This window comes from Hevea brasiliensis, chromosome 8 (assembly GCF_030052815.1).
Source record: "Hevea brasiliensis isolate MT/VB/25A 57/8 chromosome 8, ASM3005281v1, whole genome shotgun sequence".
Taxonomy (NCBI): domain Eukaryota; kingdom Viridiplantae; phylum Streptophyta; class Magnoliopsida; order Malpighiales; family Euphorbiaceae; genus Hevea; species Hevea brasiliensis.
This window is the reverse complement of record NC_079500.1, coordinates 4,438,901-4,460,413: the sequence shown is the minus strand read 5'-3', so window position 1 is coordinate 4,460,413 and position 21,513 is coordinate 4,438,901. Positions and strand designations below refer to the sequence as shown.

The 21,513-nt window shown below is 34.9% G+C and overlaps 3 protein-coding genes across 6 annotated transcripts; 2 read left to right on the top strand and 1 right to left on the bottom strand.

Moving 5' to 3' along the window:
- Positions 1-97: 97 nt before the first annotated feature.
- LOC110654663 (putative disease resistance RPP13-like protein 1) lies at positions 98-1,891 on the top strand. The gene has a single exon (XM_058150969.1). It carries the CDS (start codon positions 115-117, stop codon positions 1,879-1,881), a length of 1,767 nt encoding a protein of 588 aa, XP_058006952.1. The 5' UTR covers positions 98-114; the 3' UTR covers positions 1,882-1,891.
- A 331-nt stretch (positions 1,892-2,222) lies between these two features.
- LOC110654711 (putative disease resistance protein At3g14460) lies at positions 2,223-7,789 on the top strand. 3 transcript variants are annotated; one of them, XM_058150966.1, is made up of 9 exons: positions 2,223-4,620; positions 4,713-4,741; positions 6,189-6,220; positions 6,398-6,498; positions 6,652-6,834; positions 6,929-7,021; positions 7,134-7,273; positions 7,432-7,585; positions 7,621-7,789. In XM_058150966.1, exons 1-3 carry the CDS (start codon positions 2,233-2,235, stop codon positions 6,202-6,204), a joined length of 2,433 nt encoding a protein of 810 aa, XP_058006949.1. In that variant the 5' UTR covers positions 2,223-2,232; the 3' UTR covers positions 6,205-6,220; positions 6,398-6,498; positions 6,652-6,834; positions 6,929-7,021; positions 7,134-7,273; positions 7,432-7,585; positions 7,621-7,789. The 3 variants fall into 3 exon arrangements, with proteins under 3 accessions (XP_058006949.1, XP_058006950.1, XP_058006951.1); XM_058150967.1 differs by lacking the exon at positions 6,652-6,834; XM_058150968.1 differs by lacking the exons at positions 6,398-6,498; positions 6,652-6,834.
- Positions 7,790-7,959: 170 nt separating this feature from the next.
- Positions 7,960-11,651, bottom strand: LOC110654739 (protein RETICULATA-RELATED 4, chloroplastic). 2 transcript variants are annotated; one of them, XM_058150971.1, is made up of 9 exons: positions 11,174-11,651; positions 10,901-11,080; positions 9,776-9,844; positions 9,538-9,669; positions 9,397-9,450; positions 9,270-9,314; positions 8,517-8,656; positions 8,218-8,343; positions 7,960-8,131 (listed from the first exon to the last, which is right to left on the bottom strand). In XM_058150971.1, the coding sequence occupies exons 1-9, from the start codon at positions 11,504-11,506 to the stop codon at positions 8,083-8,085; spliced, it is 1,128 nt and encodes a 375-aa protein (XP_058006954.1). In that variant the 5' UTR covers positions 11,507-11,651; the 3' UTR covers positions 7,960-8,082. The 2 variants fall into 2 exon arrangements, with proteins under 2 accessions (XP_058006954.1, XP_058006953.1); XM_058150970.1 differs by having other exon boundaries at positions 10,865-11,080; positions 11,174-11,644.
- Positions 11,652-21,513: the final 9,862 nt, after the last annotated feature.

Sequence of the window (21,513 nt, the reverse complement as noted above, 5' to 3'; positions counted from 1 at the left end):
TTAATTAAGTAAGCATGGAATTTTGGATTTTTTTTTTTTTTTTTGAGAGAATTGATTTTTTTTTTTAAGGAAAAGTATGCATGTAAATTACCAAAACACAAAGCTGATAACTTTATGTCTCGAGAATCCCTCCCACTTAGTAGCCTCTTCTCGCGTCCAATGATTGTATCTTTACCCATTTCCTCTCTGATACTGCACCTAAGCTTCCAAACCAACAGCACTCCCTCCTTTCAAATCCATCCTCCTGAAACCCTCCCATCTTTTGTAGTTTCTCTGTTCTTGGAAGTAATCATGTCTTTTGTTGGACAGGTTGTGTCTTTCATAGGAGAGTCTGCTTCGTCTTCTTTCTTTCAGTCTCTGTTAGACAAGATTGAGTGCCCTGAGTTACTGAAGTTTGCTCATGAGCGGCAAGTTCTTGCTGAAATTAGGAATTGGGAGAAATTTTTTACTGCAATTCAAGTTGTTCTTGATGATGCAGAGGAGAAGCAGATGGAAGACCGGTTGGTGGAGAGCTGGCTAAGCGACCTCAAGAATCTGGCTTATGATGTGGAAGACATCTTGGATGAATTTGCCACTGAATTCTTGCAACGCCGGTTGAAGGGAGAACGTCAAGCCAGTGCAAGTAAGCTTCGGAAACTCATTCATTCTGTTACTGCTACAATCAGTCCAGGAACTGTCTTCTTTAATTCAACACTGATGTCCAAGATGGTGGAGATCACTGCAAGATTTCAAGAGATAGCAAAACAGCAGCAAGACTTGGGTTTGATAAAGAAAAATGTTGGAGGTACGTCCTCTAGTAAGGTATGTATACGACCATCCAGTACATGTTTGCATCATGAACCTGAAGTCTATGGCAGAGATGAAGATAAGAGGAAGTTACTTGATTTGCTTTTGAGGGACGAAACAAGTGATGTGAAAGTTGGAGTAATACCCATTGTTGGGATGGGCGGTGTGGGGAAGACAACACTCACTCGGCTTGTCTACAATGACAAGGCATCACAACAACAATTTCAGGTAAAATCATGGGTTTGTGTATCTGATGAATTTGACATTTTGAGAATAACAAAGAGCATTCTTGAGTCAATCACTTTGAAGTCTTGTGATCTAAAGGAGCTTAATCAAGTTCAACTCAAACTGCATGAGAAATTAGCGGGAAAGAAGTTTTTGATTGTTTTAGATGATGTTTGGAACAAGAATTATGATGATTTGAATGCCCTTTGTTCTCCATTGATGTGTGGAGCACCAGGAAGCAAAGTGATCTTGACAACACGTGATGAAGCTGTTGCACGAACAATGGGGAACACTGAATTTCAAAATTTAAGCTGCTTTTCTGATGAACATTGTTGGTCAATTTTTGTTGACCATGCTTTTGGCAGGAGGAGAATTGCAGATCCAAATTTAGAAGTCATTCATGAAAAGGTTATAAACAAGTATAGTGGCTTGCCGTTGGCGGCAAGGACTTTGGTTGGCCTTCTACGCTCGAAACCAAGGGAGGAATGGGAAAATGTATTGAATAGCAAAATCTGGAATTTACAAGGTGGAGGCAACAGCATTCTTCCCGTATTAAGATTAAGTTACTATCATTTGCCTTCGCATTTAAAGAGGTGTTTTGCTTATTGTGCAATATTTCCCAAGGATTATGTATTTCGAAAGAAGCAATTAGTACTTCTATGGATGGCAGAAGGTTTAATTGAGCAACAAGACGATCAGCATATGGAGGATGTGGGTGATGAGTATTTTCAAGATCTGTTTTCCAGATCATTTTTTCAATCTTCAAGCACTGGTGGATTCATAATGCACGACCTTGTGAATGATTTGGCACAGTCTGTTGCTGGAGAGACATGTTTCAGATTAGAGGATTCATCAATGGTTGGTCAATAATTTGAAAAAGAAAAAGCTCGCCACTTCTCTTACATTTGCATGTATTATGGTCAAATTGAAAGATTTGTACCCTTCCTTAGGATCAAATGTTTACGGACCTTCTTGGCCTTTTCAATAGAGGAAAACTGTGGAAGTCATCGTCTTATGCATCTGTATTACTTTGCAAATTGCATTCCATCTGTTTTGTTGTCAAAATTAAGATGTCTAAGGGTACTATCTTTTCGTCATTACAAGATCACTGAGCTACCAGATTGAATAGGTGATTTGAAGCATCTAAGATATCTTGACCTTTCATACACAAACATTATAACTTTACCTGAGGCAACAACCTCTCTGTGCAACTTACAGACTATGCTACTGAAAGGATGTTATAATCTCAAGAAATTGCCTTCAGAAATGCAAAATCTGATCAACCTACGTCATCTTGATATCAAAGGTGTAAGATTATATGAAGGAATGCCACTGGGAATTAAAGACTTGACAAGTGTTCGAACATTGTCTGATTTTGTTGCTGGGAGAAGTGGTGAAGCTGGCATAACAGCTTTGTTGAACTTAAAATTTCTTCGAGGGGCACATTGCATTTCAATGTTGCAGAATGTGGCTAATGCTTCAGATGATGTAAGGGAGCCCATCTTAATGGACAACGAGAGAATAGATTCTCTGGCGGTGGGATGGGGATTTCAAAATACACCTGATGAAAGTCGCGATAGAGATGTACTTGACAGGATGCAACCTCATGAAAATCTGAAAAAGCTCACCATGGTTCATTATGGTGGTACTGAATTTCCATTGTGGATCGATGATCCTTTATTTCATAATCTAGTGCGCCTAAAGTTGGAGGATTGCAAGAATTGCGTAACCTTGCCACATCTTGGGCTTCTTTCCTCTCTCAGAAACTTGGTTATTGAACGGTTTCCAAATGTAAAAGTGGTTGATCATGAGTTTTATGGCGAGGGTAACTTGAATCCTTTTCCAGCTCTAGAGACTCTGCACTTAAAGAGCATGCGCCAATGGGAATACTGGAATGGTTATGGGGTTGAATTCCCACGTCTACTTGAGCTTTCCATTATTTGGTGTCCAAAACTGTTGGGACAATTACCCAGCCATTTGCCTTCATTGCAAAATCTAGTGATTGAACAATGTTTGCAGTTAGTGGTTTCATTTCAAAGCCTTCCACTAATCTCTCACTTACAAATTGAAGAATGTAGAAAGCTGGAATTGGGTGGAGGCTTTAGCTCAGCAAACCTCATGAAGGTTTATGGAGAATTATTTTTATTTCCACCAGAAGAGTTCATGCAAGGCTTAAGAAAGTTAGAAATGTTGACTATTGGTCGTGATGTTCGGGTTTATCCATTTCTCTCTTGTCCACGTGGTCCATGTTGGGTGCTTTTTGAGGGCATCATTGAAAATGAAGAGTTGTTGCAAAGGGGCATTGCTGATAGTGAAATTGAAATTTTGGAATTTAGAAGGTGCAAAAGCCTTCAGAAACTACCCCCATGGCTTCACAGCATTAAGTCTCTGAGAGAGCTATTGATTGAAGGCTGTGCAAGACTTATTTCTTTGCCAGATGCAGTGATTTATAGCAGTTTGTGTCTTGAAGAGTTGAAAATTGAGAGTTGTGATTCTCTAATTTCCATTGGAAGACACCAGCTACCTCCAACTCTGAAATGGCTACAGATAAGCCGTTGCCAGAAATTGCAGAGGCTGCTGGATGAGGATATTATTGGCCGTGACCCTAACTCGTCAAATCTCCAGCATTTGAAAATTGATGACTGTGGCTCTCTTACATTCTTAGGCAAGTTACCTCCTTCCCTCAAGGATCTGGTTATCACCTCTTTTGGATTTGACTCAGAAATAAGTGCAAAGTTAGAGTCAATAGCTGAAAGGTTCAACAGCACCACATCTCTTGAGTCTATTAAAATTGGATATCTTCCTAATCTTAAATCTTTACCCGAGAACCTCCACATGCTCACCAGTCTCCACAACATTTGGATATACAACTGTCCAAGTCTTGTATCTTTCCCGCAGGGAGGTTTGCCCACCTTGCGTCTGAAAAGCCTTACTGTTGATGACTGCGAGAAACTCGAGGTCCTTCCTGACAACATGCACAATCTCACATCTCTTCAGGAATTGATTGTAAAGAATTGTCCAAGTCTTGTTTATTTCCCTCAGGGAGGGTTGCCTATTGCCCATCTGAGAAAACTTAGAGTTGAATTCTGTGAGAAACTCAAGACCCTTCCTCATAACATGCACAATCTCACATGTCTTGAAGAATTGACTCTAAAATATTGCCCAAGCATTGTCTCCTTTCCAGAAGAAGGTTTCCCCACCAACCTGACATCAGTTTGTATTCATAAGGTTGAGATCTGTAAGCCTCTTAATTGGCATTTGCACAGACTCACCTCTCTCAAGAAACTCAGTATTACAGGCAAATGTCATCGTATGGTGTCCTTTCCACAGGATGAGATAGATATGAAGTTGCCTGCTTCTCTTACCAACCTTACCATTGAAGGATTCCAAGACCTGATATACCTTTCTAACAAAGGTTTCCAAAGCCTCACATCACTTGAATATCTGAGGATCGAGAGATGCCCTAAGCTTGCCTACTTTCCAAAGAATGGTCTGCCTCCCTCTCTTCTGCAATTGCATATCCACCACTGCCCTCTACTTCAGCAAAGGTGCCAGAAGGGTAAACGGAAAGAGAAGTCAGAAGACTCAGAACTAGCCCAGATTCCTCTAGTCAGCATTTCTATCTTTATCTATCTTTATGATACATGCTTCTTTCCCTTCTTTCTTTTTTTAATGATTTCTGTGTGTCTGTTGTGCTACAGGTCTTCCAGATACCACCACTGAAGAGGAAAACTCAACTCAACTCAACTCAACTCAACTAAGCCTTTATCCCAAAAATTTGGGGTCGGCTATATGGATTCGCTTTTTCCACTCTGAACGATTTTGGGTTAAATCCTCATAAATATGTAATGCTTCTAAGTCATGCTGTACAACACCACTGAAGAGGAAACTCAACTCAACTCAACTCAACTCAACTCAACTAAGCCTTTATCCCAAAAAATTTGGGGTCGGCTATATGGATTCGTTTTCTCCACTCTGAACGATTTTGGGTTAAATCCTCAGAAATGTGTAATGCTTCTAGGTCATGTTGTACTACTCTCCTCCAAGTCAATTTAGGTCTACCCCTTTTTTTCTTTCTATCCTCTAACCTAATGTGCTCTACTTGTCTAACTGGAGCTTCCGTATGTCTACGCTTCACATGACCAAAACACCTCAATCTCCCTTCTCTCAACTTATCTTCAATTGGCACCACTCCTACCTTTTCTCTAATACTCTCATTACAGACTTTATCTAATCTAGTATGGCCACTCATCCACCTTAACATTCTCATCTCTGCAACTCTTATCTTATATGCATACGACTCTTTCAGTGCCCAACACTCACTACCATATAACATAGCTAAAATTTTCCTTTCAATTTATTGGGAATCTTACGATCACATAAAACTCCCGTGGCACGTCTCCACTTCAACCATCTGGCTTTAATCCTATGACTAACATCCTCCTCACATCCCCCATCTATTTGAAGGACTGAGCCTAGATGTTTAAAGTGATTACTTTGGGGCAGTATTACTCCATTCAAGCTAATTCCTTCCCTATCACCAGTTTGGCCTTCATTGAACTTGCAATGCATGTATTTTGTCTTCGTTCTACTTAACTTAAAACCCTCTGACTCTAGAGTACTTCTCCAAAGTTATAGCTTTCTATTGACTCCTTCTCGTGTCTCATCTATCAGAACAATATCATCCGCAAACATCATGCACCAAGGAATACTCTCTTGTATATGTTTCGTCAGTTCATCTAAAACTAATGTAAAAAGGTAAAGGCTTATGGCTGATCCTTGGTGTAATCCAATTGAGATCGGAAAATCTCGCACAATAGTAGTTGCTCCTTCATACATATCTTTCAATACTTGTATGTACCTAATAGATACCCTCTTTTGTTCTAACACATTCCATAAGACCTCTCTTGGAACACTATCATAAGCCTTCTCCAAATCAATAAAAACCATGTGTAGATCTTTCTTCACATCTCTATATTTCTCCATCAAGCTTCTAATGAGAAAGATCGCTTCCATAGTTGAACGACCGGGCATGAAACCAAATTGATTGAGAGAGATAGAAGTATCATGACGTAGTCGATGCTCCACAACTCTCTCCCACAACTTCATAGTATGGCTCATGAGTTTAATTCCCCTATATTTTGAGCAACTCTGTATGCTCCACCACTGAAGAGGAAGAATGAGAAAAATTAAAGCTTAACATCTAGAGGTAAAAAGTGTGCCAAAAATATTAACTGTTATTTGTTTTTGTTTGCCTTTCTCAACATCCAATTTATATTACAATAATATCATATCTCAATGCAAGTCAGAACTACATAGCTTTTGCATATGAATTTATCACCTATATATGTTCATATTAATTTGCACATTTTTACATGATTTCCAGGTTGTTTGATGAAGCTGCTAGCTTGCAGTAAAATCAATGACCTACACTATCAGGGCATTTTGGTGAAATCAAATACAGATTGTTATTTTCATTTCTTGTTTGTCAGTTCTCCTTCACCTGAGGCTAGTCATCATTTTAGCTTGCAGAATAGAACGAACGGCAAGCTGTGAACTTCAATTCTGATGTTGTGCAATTTCGCATGTCTGCATTTTCCTTGACCTTTTCCAAATCATGTTGTCCTTTTGTGATTCAAGTGATTCCTGCATGTCAATAAGTCAGCATCCATTCATTGTTGATAAAAGCCCTCACACCTGTTAGAACTTTGCTAAACAGTATGAAGATCAAGAAAATGCATATGTGCAATTCTCTACCCTTTTCACGAATGTCTTGTTCACATAACACAGGACATTTCCTCTGTAATTTTCAGTGCCTAATTTGTAAGTCTTGTTCACATAACACAGGACATTTCCTCTGTAATTTTCAGTACCTAGTTTGTAATTTCTTCTGTTTGATGATTCTTCATTTCTGCAGCTTGCATAATCTAGTCCTTCAAATTCACGGGTTGTCCATATACTGTATCCTATTTTTTATCATAAAGAATTGAGGAATGTTGGTGACAGCACGGTACCTTCTCAAGACTTGCTGAATGTGTCTCTTGAATTCTTGCACATTACCTACCTATGCCATTGGCTTGGTTGTATGTTTTTGAGATCTACACACTTTCTTTCTTCCCCAGGTCCAAAGCCTCAAATCTCATAAATATGCACCACGTTAGATCCTATTCTAGGAAGCAGCTACAGGCACGCTCTACTGAAACAATGGCCTAAAGAGTGGAAAACGGGGTCCAAGTCCAAAGAATGGCAGCACAAGACCCAGGTATTTCATTCTGCTAAATTTAGTTATTTTTTAATTCCCGGACTATGAACTTATGGAGCAGAAAATGGAAACTCACATACAATGGAGTCCAATTTTCAATGGAGAAAGCAAAGTATATTTCATGATCATTAACAGGCATCTTCCTTTGTTTTGCATAGACCAATGGAAGGACCAGCGAAGATTAATTTCAGATGTCCAGTACACAGTTAAGAAGCTTTTGATTCATCTATCTCAAGGGCCAACAAGCTCGAGGACTCACAAAGACTTAAAAAGGAGGAACTCATTATACCAGCATCATAAAGTCTCATCAAGGTCTCCTTTAATTGATTAAAAACTATATCATCAAGGTCTCCTTTAATTGATTAAAAACTATGTATCAACAATCCTGGTGAATTGTACGTTGCAGAATTCTTGTAGATTCTCCTGTCATACTCTGTTTCATCTCTGCCCATGTGATGTATCTTTTCAAGACGAGAACATATTAAAGAGGAAATGCTCTTTTATTTTGTTCCTTAAGTTGTCAAGTTGTCATTTGTCCTGCCCTGTTTTCAGGTTTTTTTTTTTTTTGAAACATTAAATAAAAAGCACGAATTTTTAGTTTTGTCATACATGAATTAACTGAAATTTCACAAAACTCCATTCTCACAAATTCACAACCATCTTTCACCGTCAAGAATCAAAATCAATGATCAAAAACAAAAACCAATCAATTGGATTCATCTCTTATATATAATACCAATGAATCATGTACATTTATTGGAAATACAATTTTTTTGATAACTCCAAAGCAACCAAATTTAACCTCCTCTTCACTCCCGACTCTTTTGGATTCCAACCCAACGGGCATAATCGACCCACCTGTTGCATTAAACATGAACTTACAAAAAAATGGCATTTTATAATACGAGGAAATGTAACAAATATGAGACAGTTTAATATCTTACATCAATGACCCTAAGAAAGTGTTGCCAGTTCGAACAGCAAAGCAAATTGCACTCAGAATAACTTTATGTTGGTGCAGCAATGGCTCTAGAATTCTTTGTTCAATAACTCCAGCAAGTATTTGATACCTATTAAACAAGGAAAGCATCCTTCATTAAATTCTGCTAAGTGTAAACCTATTCAGATTTCCATGATAAATATACAAAAGAAAAGTTTTCCCAAAGCACATAAAAAAAATTATAATTAAAGATACTAATCCCATTTCTTTAGCATCAAGAATAAGGAATTGGATAAATATTACCTTAGGTTGCTAGATACTGCCATATAGACACCATAGGCAATACTGGTAGATAATATTGGCACATCCTCTGCTTCTGCAGCAAAAGATTTATCGAAAACCTTTCTTGCATTGATTAATACGTTTGTTATACCTACACCAACCTGAAAAACAGCTACTTTCAGTTAAATGCCAGCAAGTCAAAATTGATAGTATGATGTGTGAAAAAATTTAATGTGCATTCTGTACATAATCGAAGTGAATATTTATTCAAATATATTTTTTTTATCATTGATAGCTAACTATAAACTTTGTCACTTTTAAGAATCATTACACAGGATTTAACATAACTGGGATAAACTAAACTTCAAACATTCCCAGAAACATTTGGACTTTAAATTTACATTGTTTGAACTCAAACAAAGGAAGACTACAAGTAAAAATGTCAATTGGAAGTTGCAAAATACTGCAAACAGATATTCAACACAACAAATAACTGAAAAAAGAGGGAGAGGCACAGACTGAAGAGGGAGGAGCAGGACACTGGATCAGATATTATTTATAAGGTAAAGAACCAACTTATAAATTTATATCAAAGTAAAACTACCTGGGTTTCCAGAGAGTAAACAAAAGGTGTAATACTCTTTCTTGATGACAAAATGCATACTAAGGTCTAGTAAGTAGTAGATCAAGTGATCAATATCCTAAATTGAAGCAACTCAAAGTTACAAAGGGTGAAAACCCAGGCAGTTGAGATCATGTAAAATTTTAACCTACCAGAGATGCACTGGTTCCAACTGCAAATAGCTTTGATCCATTACGCTGAAAAAATATTAATAAAATATTGGTCATAAAATTGCCATAAAAAGACCATTTGAGTTTGTTCAGTTGATGTTGCACATACCATTATTGCACCTATTCTCTGTAAAAATGAATATGATGTTCCGGCCAAAGCTACCTGTATGCAGGAAGTTAGAAATTGACATTAATATATACTTTAGAAAATGTCAATAACCAGAACTTGCACATCAAAACAATCAATAACCTGAAATGCATTATCAGGACAGCCGTAGAAGAACTTAGCAAGAGGGCTAGCACTGACTGCAATAGGTGGTCGAAGGGAAACAGTAGGAGCAGGAAGCCATACAAGCATAAAGTCTGCTATTATGGCCATCACCTAAAACAGAAACAAATTTTAGAAGAAAACTTGCAAGTAGTGACCACCCATTCATTTAACCTTGACAGAACGGATTATCAATAACATATCTTGATGAGAGCCATACCACATCAGCAAAAACAAAATCCAGCTCCTTAGAAAATTTCTCTCTCCGTTTTTCCAATTCAGCTGCTGTCTGAAAAGCAAGAGAAATTCAGAAAGGTAACTATGGCTTACATATGCTTTACTGACTACAATGTACTAAGGACAGGAACAAGAGAAAGAAGGTGGGGGGATTCTCCATATTCTAACAATGATTCCATAGAGCTGCAAAGCCCATTTAGAAATATGAAGTGCTGAATTCAAAATTTTTGAAACATATTTTGTGCTGATAGCCTGTCCAAGCATTGCTAATGTGCAGGTGCAAATTACAAAATCACATGAAAAGTAAAGAAGAAAACACAGAAAAAGAGGAAGAACTTCTAAATATACATACCAATCCAGTAATTCCTGTATGATGAAGCTGAAGCTATTAGCCTCCAAATCACCAAATGCATCATGGTTTCATCACAACAATCAATACATCCTAAATGTCCATTCATTTAGACAAATTGCAAGCTTTATAAATATATGTTCACAAAAAAAAGCTATTTTTTTCAAACATACATGAGAATCCACCACCATGGTTCTAACTTGAAAAGTTCAGTTACTCCAAATCATAATAAGCGGATACTAAATGTCTGTAGGAAGGAACAAGCTTCATAAAAAGACCCAAGATTTAGCAATAATTCACGTCTTAACATTAGAAACTGTTAAAATCCCACATTGGTTTGGGATAGGGCAAGCCTTAGGCACTCCTCCACCTTTAAGCTAGCTTTTATGGTAAGTTAAGCTCGGCCCATTTTCTTAAGATGGTATCAAAAACTCCCCGACCAATGTTTGGAGCCTCCCATAAGTGTTTCGCGGGTGTTTGTGTTAATATCCAATATTACATTGGTTTGGATAGAGGTAATGTGCGCCTTGGGCACTCTCCACCTTGAGGTAGGTTTTGGGTGAGTTATTTCTTCAGAGAACCATTCCCCACCTCCCCTATATATAGCATAACAAGCCATCAAATAACAATCACTCAAATAACTTAAGCAGATAGAAACTAATCCTCTATCAATCACACAATTGCATTGCACACATATACAAGCACACAGAGCCAGGCACAAACCTTGGTAAAGATCCCAACACCACACTCTATTCCAACCTTAGTTAAGAACAGATCATCAGCAAGCAACCGTTCCTTAAATCCACCAAATTGAAGCAACCATCTGAACACCGGAGACTTCTCAAGCTCAAAGTACCTATGCACAATCGATCCCGGAACTCTTCCCGCCTCAATCGCTCCAGCCAAGTCCTTCGGCAAGCTCTCCAACGACCTCCCTACCTAACTCCACCAAATTCACATCTATAATTACCACAAACTATAAACAGAAACACCAAAAGTGCACATGCATATGTATAATATATGTGAATATACCTCTGCCAATGCGAGAATGGCTTCGGTCCGGTTGCGGTATCCAGCATCGCCGTCGTCATCATTTCTCCCATCTCCTCCTCCTCCTCCTCCACCACCACCACCACCACCACCACCCGAGCCTCCGGTTCCGCCACCGTTAGCGGAGGAAGAGACGAGAGTGGTGTGGAATCGTTTACGAGAAGTTGACCAAGTCAGAGAGGTGGTAAAGACTTTAGAAGAAGAGGTGGAGATGCGACGAGTGATGATAGGAAAGCTCTTATGGTAGTGGTGGTGATTTGGCGAGTGAAAAGAGAGGGAGCGCGTTGAGAGGTTGCAGAAGGTGGCGACAGCCATTACAGAGAGATAGAGAGAGAGAGAGAGAGAGAGAAAGAGAGAGAGTTTGGGATCAGTGAAGATACTGAGACGGAGCTTCGTTGGTTAGTTGTTTGGTGGAGGAGAAGTAGGTGGATCAGGACTTGAAAAGAAGCACTACTCGCACCCTTTTCCACGCTCCTTCTACGCTCTCTAGCAAATTGAATTTGCCAACTCGTAGCTTTATTCCTATATTAATTGATCAACTAAAATATTTAAATTGTTTAAAATGATTTAAGATATTTATTTTTTATCCTAAAAGTATAAAAATATAATATTAGTTAAAGTAAGAAGTGTATTTATTATCCATTTTTAAAAAAAAAAAGTTTATTTTAGTAAATAAAATAGTGAATAAATAATTTTTTTATAGGGTAAGTCTATAGACAGTACTGAGGAACCGACCTTATGAAGAATTTATATTCTTTTGAGTTTAAGCCCTTGAGGTCCCGGGATTGAAACCCTGTCCCGGGATCAAAACCCTGTGTTGTAAGTCTATGCGCTAGCATAGCGTGGTGGAACAGTACTGAGGGACCGCCCTTACGAGGGATTTGATGAGCTTAACGGACAGATACCCTTTTCAGCTAAGCATAACTTTTGAATATTATTTTAATTATTAGACTAAATTACTTTTTTATAATGTAATCCTTATAATTACTATAATTAGTATGTCCTTGTCAAACAAAAAAATATAAGATATTTTCATCATTACTATAAATAATTTTTTAATAAATTAACTAATTATCTACATGAATAAATTTTAAACGTGACACCTGCTTAATTTTTTCATTTTTTTTATTTTTCTATAGTTATAAAAAAAATCACTAGTTTTATTTTTCGTTCACATTAAATGAATTTTTTTAATTTTTATTAATGTGAATGTGTAGTATATATTTTTAATATATTCTTTTTTTAACTTTATTTCTTTTCTATTTTTTCTCTAAAGATTTTAAATTATGATTTTACAATTTTTTTTTTTTGAAAATGAATGGCTAATTTGTTATTTTAAGGTAATAATCTTGATTAATTGCAAACTCTATAACAAAATTTGCAGAGCATCCAATGTCCAAAAAATGGACTACAAATGTATTTGTTAATCGTTAAGGTTAGGAAAAAATGATAAAAGAATATAAAATGCTAAATTAAAATTGTTATTTTTTTTATATAAATAACGATTATATAAAAGCACCCATGTATAGCTGGGAGTCCTCTAACCTGATCAGATATAACAATACTTATACTGAAATAATCACTAGCCACTATGACCATAACAAATCTAAAGGTAGTGTTCTTTTATATTGTTATATATAACCATATCAAAAGGACCTTAATAAATAATCAATGAATTAGCATTTTTTGATACACATTATCCTCCTCTTAAAGAGACAAATATAAAGTATACTTGTACCTTGATGGATAAATGCATGAATAAGATAATAGTTTCAAATTTTCAGGGGAGGAAAAGGATTAGAAAGTTATGAAAATTTCTTAACAAGAGAGCTGGTATCTTATTGCATTCTAAATATAACACACACAAGGCTCTCCTTATATAGGAGAAATGAAAGAAAATAGACAAAATATAAAAGTGACTGATATGACGATATTTAATACAAATAATCATGTGATAAGGCATCCAATGCCATTAAGGAAGACAACCAGACAATGCACTTAGTGATAAGGAATCTAATACAAAGAGTAACCCAAATGGTCATAAGAATGAAATTCTATGCTTAAACCAGCTCAATAATACTATTTTAGAATAAGAAAGAATTCTAACTAGGATTCAGATTAAAGTTGTCATAACCTGGGTCATCTGAGTCAATTTCTCCATAAAGATTCACGTACCATAGTCCTCCTACCTTAACATCAGTTTTGCTGGCAATGGTCTTGTCTTTTCCTATGGGGCCTGCTTCAATCGGATCTTGTGAGTCTTGCCAAATGTGATGAGGATATTCATAAACTTCTTCAAGCTTAGCGTTTGGACCAATTGAGATGGAATTCACCATTTGAATTTTAGGCATGTAATTATTAATTTCACAAAGAAAATAATTTAATTCTTTTCTGAGGCTTTCATTGGCTTCTTTGTGCTTGATGGTTTGAGGATAAGTTCGCCATTCATATGCCATATTCATGGTCCAGAGCAATCCCTCAGGATTTTTCAAAAAGGGTTTGTGCAAAATGAACAATGAGCAAGTTTCTTTGGCCTGTTGAGCAGATTTTCTCCATAGATTGTGATTTCCAATAATTTTCCTAAGTTCTCTTTTCCACCATGATAGTGGAGAAAACCATTCTAGAAAATGCCATAGTAAACACCTTTGATTTCTCCCATCATTGATAAAGTCATTCAGAGCCAGAGTAGGAACTTCAATGGCAATGTCATAAAGAGTGACCACGCACCACAAGAACCATTTCTCCTCATCAAGTAAGTCTTTAAAAGGATTGAGACAAAAAACTGTGAGGAAAGGAGTTTCAGGATGAAACTTACTTTCTGTATCATTGACATTTCTAAAGAGACTGGGGAGATTCTGATAATGAAACATGTTGTTTTTTGCAAAATTAGTGATTTGGGATAAAGACATGGCTGCATTACAACCTGGTGGAAAATTTTCTGGAGCAGGTCTTAGGTAAGCAGGAGTATCAGAACTAGAGGGTCTAGAAGAACTAGCCATGAAGATGAAAGAAATAATTTGGATAGAAGTAATGAGTTGAATACTTGGATGTCTGGTGAGGAGATTTGGGATGAGAATGATATCTCCTATTATATGTTGGGCATTGCACTTATACTTTAAGAATGCCTTAAGAGTTGTAGCTCAAGAAAACTCTTTCTTTTTTTTTTTAATGCTAGTATCTTAGTAAAAGATGAGTTGTCATGATAAGTAACAAGCAATTTCCAATCTAAGTGGAATTCAAATTTTTTTTTATTTCATTTTTTATAGTAAAAATCTCATTATAAATTATAGAAAAATATTTTTCTGACTCTACATATATGATCACATAAATAAAATTTTCCCATAAGTTCTTATAAGAGTACAACACCCTAATATTTATCATTTGTGAAATAAGAAAATTATGATATTTAATTTATTAGAAAAATAATTATTTGATAACAAAGATGGAAAGATACTAATTTTTTTTAATAGGAAAGATACAAATTTTTATATTTAATAAAATTATTTATAGTAATTTTCATGAATAATATTTTATAAAGACAATTAAGTAAAAAAATTAAAATTATATTTAAAAAATTATAGCATTTGTCATTTCAGTGGTGGAAATAGACTCATCCTTTTTTAAATTTATTTATTTTTTATGAGTGAGTTAAGGCCAAGTATCAAAGGGAGATAGGTCATAGGTCCCACCAGGAATGAGTCATAGCTTTAAGGAGTTGCAAGCTAAGGAGAGGAGCGTGAGAGAAATTAGCGCGTGAGTTGATAGGGAAGATTTATGATGGGTATGTAAAAGTGGATTGCACGTACCTGGCAACGGAAACGAAATGGAATCCGTTGACCGTAGATCCCATCCCTGATGATCTCTGCCACTTAACAATTGATTTATGATTTATTTTTTTTATAAAAAAAATTACCCTTAAAAAGATATATTATTTAATCAAAATTAAATATATAAAAAATAAAAAATAAAAATCTCTTTTTACCAAATTACAAACATTAATTTATTTAGTGTTTTATTTCAAATTTTACCAAATATATTATTTAATTTTAAATAAATTATTTATTATCCTACATAATTTACCATTTCTAATTTTGCCTATGTTTTATTAAGAAAAATGTGTTGCCTACTTTTGGTATGAAAAAAGGTGGTGTTTGACATTTCTAGAAAATAGAAAAATAGAATATTAAAAAAAATTAATATGGAAATAGTTTTAGGAAATTAAGATTTTGCAAATTAATATATTTTTTAATTTTAAATAAATTATTTACCATTTTTAATTTGGCTATGTTTTATTAAGAAAAAAAAATGTGTTGCCTATTTTTGGTATGAAAAAAGTGGTATTTGACATTTCTAGAAAACAGAAAAATAAAATAGAGAAAAATAAAGTGCTAAAAAAAAAGAAAATAAATTAGAAATTAATTGAAAATACTATCATTCATATTAGAAAAAAATAGAAAGATTTATTTTAATATGAACAAAAATAAAATCAGTGAGTTTTTTTAATTGTAAAGAAATAAAATAAATAAATAAATAAATAATTAAGTAGACACCAAATTAAAATTTTATTGGTGAAATGTAAATATAGTAAGTTAATTTATTAAGGAAAAGAATTATTTATAGTAATAATGGAAAGTAATAGTAATATATATATGTATATATATATATATATCAATTAATTTAATATTTAAATATAGTTTAGGAAATTAGAATTTAATAAAGTAATATAGTTTTTGAATTTTAAATAAACTACTTAATTATTCTACATCACTTACTAATTTTAATTAGACGTGTTGTCCATTTTTAGTATAAAAAAAAGTTGGCATTTGACACTAACTTTTCTAAATACTGTAATTTAAATTTTAAAAGTTATGATAAATAAATATTTATTTTTACGGTTTTTCTAATGAGGGCATAATTTTACTTGTTAAAGTTTATTAAATATTTTTATTTATTATTAATTTTGATTGATATTTTAAAAAATTATATTTTCTATGTGAAGCACAATATAAAAACTGTAATCTTTAAATTAAAAAAAAAAATCTCAATTGGTCAAATCAAAATTAAAGTTTGAAACTTAGTTAGCGTAGAGGGAGAGATTATAGGAAAGTTGCTTTTATACAAACGCGGTTCACTTGACCACAATAAAATTTTATTTATTTATTTAACTTTTAAAACACTTTATATTGATTTCAAATTCCTCCTCCAATTGATCTAAAAAAATTGAAATTCCTCTATTTACTTTAAAACAATTAATAATTTTTTTTTTATAATTAATTCTGATTAAAATTAAATTCAAGACCTTATAATTTTAGAGACAACTTTAATACTATTAAACTGAATTAAAATTTATTAATTTTTTTAAAGATTTTTTATAATTTTACAGTGACTTTACAACAGCCTATTTGACATTGAGTTTTGAAAGTTGAAATTATTTTTTTAAATAAAAGCACTATTTTAAATGTTATTGAAGAAAACAGTTTAAAAAAAATTATTTTGTTATTTTAGTATTGTTGCAAGGGTTTTTGCGGTCGCCTGAACGAGCACTCATTGAAGTGAAAAAAGCGAAGAATCGCCACTTTAATTTTGAGGAAAATTAAAGAAAACCATTTGTGAAGGTAAATTAAAAAGAAATCACTTCAAAACAGAGATTCTAGGTTCGGGGTCCGTATACAGGTGGAGAAGGTGTTAGGCACCCCACCTCGTCTCTCAACAAGTGTAAGCAGATTTAACATTATGCTCTTCATAAATTAAAATTGATAATTAGGGGGTTGGAGTGACGATGTTAATCCTTCGTATAGATAAAAGGAATATTTGATATTTTACTATTCAGGGCTGCCCAAGAACATGAGTAAATGAGATGACCCTTAGTGAGTAGGTGTCGTGTAGCGAATTTTTATTTAGGGGTTACTTTGTATATTAAAGTTGTGATATTTTAATTTGGATTTTAGTTAAGAGAATTCGGGTAAGAAATTTCTCCCGATCTCTTGATGTATTTTGTTAAGAGTTTGAGCGGGAGATTTCGGATAAGAACTCTCCTCCGATCTCCACATACTTTATTAAGATTTTGGCTGAGAATCGGGTAAGAACTCTCCCCGTTCTCTTAAAGTATTCTGTTTGAAGTTTAAGTGAAGGATTTCGGACAATAACTCTCCTTCGACCTCCACATATATTTTTAAGATTTTTGGTTGAGAATCGGGTAAGAACTCTCCCCCGATCTCTTAAAGTATTATGTTAAAAATTTAATTGGGAGATTTCGGATAAGAACTCTCCTCCGATCCCCATATATTTTTGAGGTTTTGGCTAAGAATCAGATAAGAACTCTCCCCCGATCTCTTAAAGTATTCTGTTTAAAGTTTTAAGCGAAGGATCTCGGATAAGAACTCTCCTCCGATCTCCATATATTTTACTGAAATTCGGGTAAGAACTCTCCCCCGATCTCTTAAAGCATTATGTTTAAAGTTTTAAATGAAGGATCTCGATAAGAACTCTCCTCCGATCTCTTTAATATATTGCGTTTAAGAATTAAGCTGAGCTCGGGTAAAAACTCTTTCCCAAACTCTTAATGTTTACTAGAATGGCGTTTTATAAGGACTTTGAGACTAATAATTCAAGTAAAGGGTCTCTCTTGACCCCTCCTTTTTTAGGGGGTGGAATATCGAAGACACAGGAAGTCCGGGTAAAGCTTTTCCTAGCTTATGGGACCTTAAAACTAGATAGTGGATGAAAGACTAAACTCTTTGTCTATCTTCCGCCTGATCATTTTATTAGAACTCTTCGATTAGCAATATCTGATCTCTTTTGTCGCTAGTTCGAGATTCGATCTCGTCTTAATTTCCGATCTATTGTATTTTTGCCTAGTTTAGTTCTGAGGCCCGATCTCATAACTTGTTTATTTGACCTATTCTTATTTCTGATTTATTCGACCTTTTGCTATACCTATTTTTTTTATTCATTCAGGCCCGAAGCTCTCATGTTAAGATACTTCTAGCAAGATCTTTTAGATTGTCTACAAGTTGTCCACGACCTGAACAACTATTCTCGAAGGAAATGAAAACTAAGAGGAGATAAATAAAGTTTACGAATGAATAGAAAAAGAAGGCCCGGGAAATAACTATTGGCCTGGATAATCTACCTTGGGATTTTAGTGCGACTGAATATAAAAGAAATTTTAAGAATAAAAAAAACGGAGAAAATAAAGTACGAGTATTCGACAAAAGGACAGTCTAGACACTTACCTGTGAGAAGTTGAAGAGACCAATGAGCTAACTCTGGTGTCCCCAAATCTTGTAGAGGTGAAAGCTGATGGCCAAAAGACTGATACTTATCCGAAGTAGTGAGAACCAGGTCATAATGAAGTTAAACTTTGGAGCATAATGTACTGATATTAGGGCAGTGATAATGAAACTGAACAAAGAAAATGGCCTTACAAAGCAATGAACAGGCACTGAAAATGCAAATTTCAGAGTTCAGAACTCCTTCGATGAAAATACTTAAGAAAATTGGTTTCTGAAGTTTCTCAAAAGCTTAGAATGGCAAAGTAGCAAGACTGAATCAAATTTCAGAGTCTTTCCACTATAATCACAACCACCTTTTTTTTGTCCGTCCCTTCTACAGTATTGCATGTAGGTATTTATAGGGAACAGGTGCTCATCATGGAGGGTCAGGATCTCATCAGGGGTGACAGAGGGTTTAGATTCAAAAGGACATAATCCGATGTCTGAGAATTAAAGAGAATCAAAATGGAGGGTTGGGATTCTATTCATAATATCCGTCCTTTTTTCTTTTAATCCAACGGCTCAGGGTCTTGCCTTACAAGATGAATTCGAAGGCTGGGAACAAAAAGCGCCGAACTGGTTGTCTACTTTTTGATCCAAGGGCTCCGGGTCCATCCTTATAATTATGATCATCGGTGGAGATCGAAATGTAAAGGACTGCCATAACTGTTTTGGCGTCTGTCAGCTAGGCACGCGTTTTTGCAAATGAGGCGTGTGGTGAAGATTTGATCACGCCTGCAACGCTTTAACTAACTCAGCTCTGATTATGAAGAGAGTTGATTAGAAGTTATTCAATCTCTCCATGCTTTCCGATCTCTATTTCTTCTGATCTCCTTATTATGACCCTCTCCTTTCCGATCTCTCTAGTATCGGGTCTCCTCTCATTTCTCGATCTCACCCATTCTAGATTTTTCCTCTTTATCTGACTTGCCTTGGTCAAAGCAATTAATTCTTCAGTTACCGATGCATCCGCTTCGGTTTCTGTACGCAATAAATGCCCAGCCCCTATATATATATGCACCAACAGGGAAATCCCCTTCACACTTCACTTTTCTCCTTGAGTTTTTTTTTTTCAATGCTCTTTTCTCCAATTCAAGCTTTTCCGATAAAAATTCTGATTATGACTGCTTTTGACCTTTTCCTGACTGTTTTCTTTGCCCTTCGCCTGAAAGTTTATGACCCCGGCGATCGGAGAACCATAAGGACGTTATCTGATGACAGTGATAAAATCGGACTAATTTACCGATCAAGATCGAAAGTGACGAATGTACCGATCTCGAACCGGTCTACCGATGTAATGGGTGGACCGATCTCGGGCAAGAGGACTACTAATTTCAATCTTAATATCAGTGACCGCCACTTGAAGTTCATTTGGCCCCTCACCACATCGGGCATCCCGACTGCAGCTCGGTTCTGGTCGATGACATTAACGATGACTCCGCTCAATATCATGAGAGTCATAGTCACCCATCTGAGCTGCACATCTATCCAACATTTGTGACTGGCTTTCTGATCAAACACATCTTTTGATTCAGCCACAAGACTAGGCTTTGACATAGGCCATTACTAGGTAAGATGTAGTGCTGATCTTTAGAGATCGCCCAAATGATGTAATCCGATCTTTAAAGATTCCCCCAATGATGTAATCCGATCTCTTGAGATCAGCCAAATGATGTAATCCGATCTTTTGGAAATGAAATAAAATTTTATTTGAAGGTTTTTATTTTATTATTGCATTAGTTATTTTTTCGATTTCTGATATGCATGTCCGATCTGATCCCTAAACGTATCACCATTAGCCGATCCATGGTTTCGAAAGTTTGTTCGATCCGAAGACCTCGGCTAACCGATCTCATTTATTCGATTTTTATTATGTTTCTGGAACCTTCTTGCGACGTGTAGAGGAAGCGGCCGGTTTCGCTAACCGATGCGTCGCTTGGGACTTAGCGAGCATTTAATGCTGAGACGGTTATAAATAGGGGTGAGGAGCGTTAGTCATTTCCTTATGTCACTTTCAGAACCTTTCTAGCAATCCCAGCGTTTTCTCAAGTTTTTCCAGCACCGATCACATTCCGGTAAGGATTTTGATTCTTTTCTTGTTTAAATTCTTTTTGTTTTCCTGAAAATGAGCGGCGCCGAGGGTCAGAGAGCTGTGAACCAGCCTTCCGTCTATGTTTCGTGGACCTCGAAAGAGGGGATGTGATTAGATCAGGCGATCGAACCAGCACGGCCATCGTTCAGGTTACTATTAAAAAAATTTAATATGGCAATAGTTTTAGGAAATTAAGATTTTGCAAATTAATATATTTTTTAATTTTAAATAAATTATTTACTATTCTACATCACTTACCATTTTTAATCTGGCTATGTTTTATTAAGAAAAAAATTGTGTTGCCTATTTTTGGTATGAAAAAAGTGGTGTTTGACATTTCTAGAAAACAGAAAAATAAAATAGAGAAAAATAAAGTGCTAAAAAAAAAGAAGAAAATATATTAGAAATTAATTGAAAATACTTTCATTCATATTAGAAAAAAATAGAAAGATTTATTTTAATATGAACAAAAATAAAATCAGTGAGTTTTTTTAATTGTAGAGAAATAAAAAATTAAGTAGACACCAAATTAAAATTTTATTGGTGAAATGTAAATATAGTAAGTTAATTTATTAAGGAAAATAATTATTTATAGTAATAATGGAAAGTAATAGTAATATATATGTATATATATATATATATATATCAATTAATTTAATATTTAAATATAGTTTAGGAAATTAGAATTTTATAAAGTAATATAGTTTTTGAATTTTAAATAAACTACTTAATTATTCTACATCACTTACTAATTTTAATTAGACGTGTTGTCCATTTTTAGTATAAAAAAAGTTGGCATTTGACACTAACTTTTCTAAATAATGTAATTTAAATTTTAAAAGTTATAACTAATGATAAATAAATATTTATTTTTACGGTTTTTCTAATGAGGGCATAATTTTACTTGTTAAGGTTTATTAAATATTTTTATTTATTATTAATTTTGATTGATATTA